At 44.2% G+C, this 6,000-nt stretch overlaps 1 protein-coding gene across 1 annotated transcript in view; it reads left to right on the plus strand.

Moving 5' to 3' along the window:
• Positions 1–4,091, plus strand: part of SUCLG1 (succinate-CoA ligase GDP/ADP-forming subunit alpha) — a 33,780-nt gene extending 29,689 nt beyond the window's left edge. Inside the window, exons 8-9 of the mRNA XM_007175370.3 lie at positions 2,180–2,368; positions 3,839–4,091. Coding sequence (XP_007175432.1) covers positions 2,180–2,368; positions 3,839–3,865 — 216 coding nt within the window. The 3' untranslated portion in view covers positions 3,866–4,091. The remainder of the gene's footprint in view (positions 1–2,179; positions 2,369–3,838) is intronic.
• The last annotated feature ends 1,909 nt before the right edge of the window (positions 4,092–6,000 follow it).

Here is a 6,000-nt window from a genome sequence, read left to right on the forward strand (position 1 = left end):
TGTTTAATCTTGACCCTCGGATTAGATGTTTTTGTCCTTTTATGAGTAAGGAAACTGGCAGCTTGCCGATGGCAGGCACACAGCAAACCACCCAGGGCTGAGGTTCCTACCCAGGTCTGCCTGACTTCTCCATTACACTGTGAGGGGTCAGGAGTCAGGTCGCAGGGCTCAAGGACAAGAGTCCACAGTCCTGGGCATGTGCTCGGACTCTAGTCATGCCATCCTAACTTGTCTTCCTGTTTTTAGGCTTTCACACTTCTCATTTCTGTATCCCGTTCTCAGACTACACTTTTTCATAGTCTTTTCAATTCTATTTTTCGCTCCTTAAAAAATCTCAAGTGACTCTTCTTTGTCAGTAGGCCAGAGTGTACATTTGTTTGACCTTCTAGGTTCATCCTAATCTTGTTTCTTTCTAGTGTAATATTCCCACCATTTGAGTACAGGGACAGAGGGATCCAGTGGAAACTGGTGCCAAATACCAGATGCTCACATCCTTTGCAGAGCCTACAGGTGGATAAATAAATGACTTAGAGTCTTTTCGTCTTAATTCTCTACTATGGTAGATGCTGGACATACAGAAATAAGTGAAAACGTAGTCCCAGCGTTCAGAGATTCATAGTTTAGGAGGGGAGCGCGTGGGGAATAAGCTACAGCCAGTGTGCTCTGGGTAATGGTAGAAACGTGTCAGAGGCACTGCGGAGTCTCTGAACAGAAGATGAGCAGCTAACCAGCACTTACGGAGAGAGCGGGAGGGGGAGTCGGAAAGGTTAGAGGGGGAAGAAGAGGCTTGAGCCAGCTCTTAAAAATTAAGTCAGAATTTGCCAGGTATCCAGGGAGGATGGAGAACTTTCTCAGCAGAGAGAGGCCCAGAGGCAGAGCCGTCTGGCATTCCTGGAGGGTAAAGAGCAGGGAGGAGTGGTGGGAGCAGGGCTGGAGTAAGCGCGTCAGACACACGGAGCCTGGCGTGCTGGTGCCTTCACGTGAGTCAGCGCAGCCCAAGCGAACTGTGCCAGTGACCTTGCACTGCCATGCACTTGCACTTTAAAAAAAGCCAGTTTCCTTTAAGAATGTCCTTAATGAAGCAGTAAGAATTATTCATTTTATTAAGTCTCGACCCTGGCGTCAGTATTTTGTGATGAAATGGGAAGTAAAGCACTTTCCCAGTTGAGTTGTGAGCTGAACTAGCTGCTTTTTTCATGAAACACCAGTTTTATTTGAAAGAATGTCTGGCAGGCAGACTGGTTATTCAGTCATACCTGGGTATTTCTTTGGCGGATCTTTTCTCAAAAATGAACAAAGCAATCCTGCTGTATCAAGGAAAACAACTCCCGGTATTTGTTGACAGTGATAAAGTTTGAACTTGCAAATGTATATTTTTGGAAAACTTGTTTCTGCCACCATGAACTTCACCCTACTAAAGACTTTTCTAATGAGATTGGCGGTGATACTGAAGAGTGGTTTGATGATGTTGAATGATGAAATGTATCAGCACTTGGAAGATCTACATAACTCAGTGAACCTATATTTTCCTTCTGACCAATTAATGTTACAAAATCATTGTAGGTAAAAGATCCAGAATGATAAATGGATTTTGAAGTAGCAAAGGACTGTGGTTTCAGGTTACCATTTGAAGAGGTTTGTATAGTGCCAAAGAATATCCTCAGTTATCTGACAGATATTAAAATACTTCTCCCTTTTCTAAGTACATATGTGTGTGAGGCCAGATTTTCTCTTGTACTTCAGCCAAACTAACATATTTGCAGTAGATTTAGTGCAAAACCATTAAGACAGAGTTATGTTGAAATAAAACAACCTGATCTGTGTCTTAATTCGTTATTACAAATCACATAACTTATGTACTTTCAAGTGTGCTTTTTTGTTTTTCAAACGAAAGAGTCACATATGTATTTGTAAAACAGCTTGTGCGGGTGAATTTGAAGTTTAATATCTTAACAGGTAATAGTTTTGCTTCAGGATTGTTTTTTTGAGTTTGTAGGAAGAGTCAAGTCATCTCAAAGGAGAATGCAGTGGTTTCAGTCATAGCTCAATATTTGTGTTGTTTTCTTATTGAAGATGAGTGAAGGGCCCCAGCCACTTGCCATTTTCTGGCAGAGTCATGAGTCGGAGGTCCAGTTTTGATCAACTTCTTCATCAGAGTGTTTAAAATCCCATTTTCCAGGGTCCCAAGGCCAAGCCTGTGGTGTCCTTCATTGCTGGTTTAACTGCTCCTCCCGGCAGAAGAATGGGTCACGCAGGGGCGATTATTGCTGGAGGAAAAGGTGGCGCTAAAGAGAAGATCGCAGCCCTGCAGAGTGCCGGAGTTGTGGTCAGCATGTCCCCTGCACAGCTGGGAACCACCATCTACAAGGTGAGCTGGAGCGGTGGCCTGAGTGCTCGGAAGTTACTGGCCTGAAAGTGGGAGGCCACACAGGGTGCCTGGAAACCATGGTGTTCTCTTCTGGGTCTCTTCTGCTTCTTTCTTTCCGGTGTGCAGCTTAACAGTCTCTAGCAACTCCACCTTTTAGTCCTAATGTTCTAATCGGGCATGACAAGGAATAATGTTCTGATTCAAAAACTTTATTCTTCAAACATCTAGATTTGCTCTTTTGTGGGTAGTAAGGTATGATATACAAAAAAGCGTTTCAGAGTCCATAAGTGTCCTGAATTCCATTTTGGGGGTTGTGCAGAGAATTGCCTTGTGTTTTGTTTTTTTCCATCGAGGGCCTTTAGGATATAGCTATGCTAACGCCATAGGTTTTTTTTCCCAGGGAGAGAGGTTGAAGACCGACTAAGAAGAAATGAAAACTGGGAGTCAGGATGGAGGGAGATCTAAAGAGGCTGGGGGTTTTCAGTTTTTAGTTGGTGTCTTCCATAATCTCTTTGCAACGATTTTTGGCCTATCTCTTTGAGTGATCATTTAAGGCTCTCTCTCTCTTTCTCTCTCTCTTTCTTTACTTTTTTGATGGTTATAGACTTTACAAAAAAACCCCACAAAAACCAAAACTGTGCACATGCTGAAAACAGGCCCTGATTGTCTTCCCAGGAGGGAACAATGTTTTGGCATAATCTTCTTTGGCATTGTCTTAGGGATAATAAAATGAACTCCTTGTTTTATTGACTTCTTGCATGATTGTGTCTTGTGGAATATGACACAGTGTACCATAGTGTTTAAAAGAAATCTGGATGGTTAGGGAGTGTGTGAAGAATTTTATTTAAAGGAGGGGAAGGAAGGGAAAAAGCAAATAAATGCTTGAATTCACATCAGAGACATGTGTTACCATTTTACTCCAGTAGGTGGCAGCAGGCACCTACACATTTTGCTGCATTCTAATTGTGACAATCTAGAGAAATGTGATTTTCAGTATTGTTTCCTTTTCATATATTTCTGAGGTTCTTGACATTTGGTTTAAATCTGAACTGAATCTGTGTTCAGTTTTATTCTCTGAGAAACTAAACAAATCCATTGCCTTATTAAAAGGGCTGGTGTGTGTCACGTATAGCGTTAAAGGTTTGGATAAGCACAATCAGGTTTGTCAGCGCCTAATGATAACAGTGCCATAGAAAACAAGCATAATTCAAAGCCTCTCAGCCCCCGCGTGTAGGAGACAAAGTTGAAGCTCCGCATCTAGCTTAGTGAAATGCAGACTGACACGTGCTCATTTGAAAGCTGTCATTTTGTGTTCAATCACCTCATCCTGGTACATCTTATTTCTATAATTTTTGGTTGCTCAAAGTATCCTAAAGATAAGAGGTTTTAGAATCATTTTGACCGTGAATGTAATTTGGACTTTTAATCCTTTTATCCCCTCTCTCTTCTCCCTCTCTTCTGTTCCTGAAGGAGTTTGAAAAGAGGAAGATGCTATGAAAGAAGCACAAACGAAATGTTCCCTAAACCTATGGACGAATCACTGTAGCAATGTGAGCCAGCGGCCGTTTGCTTCTGTCATCCACTGACTGTCCACCCGCGCACCTGTTGCTGGTCTTGCAGCCCAACGGGAGGCCAAAGCGAGGTTTAGAGTGTCCTACACTGAGACGTTTTAACCTCACTGAATAACAGAGACAGCCAATAAATCTACCACTTGATTTGAAAATGGCTTTGGAGGCTTTTTATTGTTACACCGTGGAGCTGGGGGGAGTGGGAGAAATGGAGAGGTGTGTGTGTGCACGAGCATGCGTGCACATGCGTGTGCACATATGTGTGTTTCAATGAGCTCTGTAGGGGACATTGTAACTAAAACTTTTGAGAGAATAGGTGTAAACATTTCAGTTTGGCTTTTATCATAGAGTGATTTTACATCTCTTTGAATTACATTTTTCTCATGTGTACATACAATCACCCCCATCTTGTAGGATAGTTTTGAGGATTAGAGATAAATATATTAAGTCCCTGGCACGTGATAAGGCAACCTAATTGTTGTCAGTGCCACCATTATCATCATCATCACCATCACTAGGATTTAGGCAGGAACTCATCCATGTTTCAGTTTTTGCCTAATTTGGAAATGGAAGGTCTTCAACGATGCTTTGTTTTTCTGTGGTTCTGCGGAGGGCTCTCCCCTTCCCCACTCAGAGCCTCCATTTCTTTGAGGTTTAAGACATTCACTGCAAGAAAGCGGGAGAACTATTATCCATCCTTTTGTTTAAAAGGGAGCTTGTTAACAGGAAACAATTCCAGTGGAGAGACAAAATATTCTCACATTGTGTAACTGCCCTGGAAGAAACAAGAGCTTCAAAAAATATTAGGAGAAGCACCTCAAGAAGGCTGTTTGGGGAGCCCTTCCTGGGGAAGGGAGATGAGTAGGTACGTGAGGGCTGGGGAGGTACCAGCCATGCAAAAAGGAGGACTCACACCCAGGCAAAGGCAGGGAGCCAGGAAGGGCTCATTTTGAGGAGGTGCCTGGGGACAGTGACCCTGGGAGGGGCTGGAGGAGGTCTTGGGGGGCTGGGGAAACAGGTGTCTTGGGAGCTCCCATAACCATGCGCCGGCTGCTGAGGCACAAAGAGCAGGTGTCGGGAGATGTGTTCACAGCACAAGGATTCTGCCTGGGCCCAGGGCCACGTCATGATCGGCTTTGGGTCAAGTAGACTTTAGTTCCTGCTCATAGCTGTTTCCTTGTCTTGACAGTGGGGATCATGACCCCCATCCCACAGGGTACCTGGGTAGAATATACATTATGCGTGTGTGACAGTGGACTCGGCCAGGGCTTGGTGTCACTCCGTAAACTCTTGAGCTTGCCTCCTGCTTGTGCTCAGGGCGACCCAGCTGACATGATTGCCGAGGAGTAAGGCACTTACGGTCTCTCTGGTTGGCACCTCCAACCCAAGTTTCCTCCAGGGCAAACATCCTTATTTTGTCTAACAGGCTTTGTGACAGGGTCACAATCCAGATGAGGGGCAGGTGACCCTAACAGATCCTTTTGAGGGTCGACCCCTGATTCCAGGCTGCTCCAGGCCTGGCTCAGCCCCCAGTTCTGTCCCCTAAACACCCATCCCAAGAAAACCCCTCCCTCCTCACACCTCTGGTCGTAACTAGGAAGCTCAGCACCCTCTTGATTCTTTCTCCCACTTGCCATCTTCCCTTTCCCATCCCCTTTCATCTTCCCTCCCCCGCCTTCCCTCTCCACCCCTCCCAGCGTCTTGAGAAGCCACTCTCTCATCTCACTTCTCTCCCCTCCTGCAACCACTGCCGCCTCTGGTCTGAGCAGCTCAAACATATCTGAGCAGGATATTCAGTTCTGGTTTTTCTGATTTCATTTTTACAAATGAAAGGTGAAAGTTCAACTCATGACCCCAGTGCATTTTAAAAGCTTTTATTACAGAAACTTTCAAACATTTACAAAATGGTTATGATGTTATAAGAAACTCCCATGTACCCATCACCCAGCTTTGATGATTATCAACATTTTGCTCTCATTGTATGATCTGTACCTCCACCCATTCCCCCCAGTGTTTTTGTTGTGATAGTTATTTTGTCGAGGTAAAATTTATATACGCTGAAAT

This window comes from Balaenoptera acutorostrata, chromosome 12 (genome assembly GCF_949987535.1).
Source record: "Balaenoptera acutorostrata chromosome 12, mBalAcu1.1, whole genome shotgun sequence".
Taxonomy (NCBI): Eukaryota; Metazoa; Chordata; class Mammalia; order Artiodactyla; family Balaenopteridae; genus Balaenoptera; species Balaenoptera acutorostrata.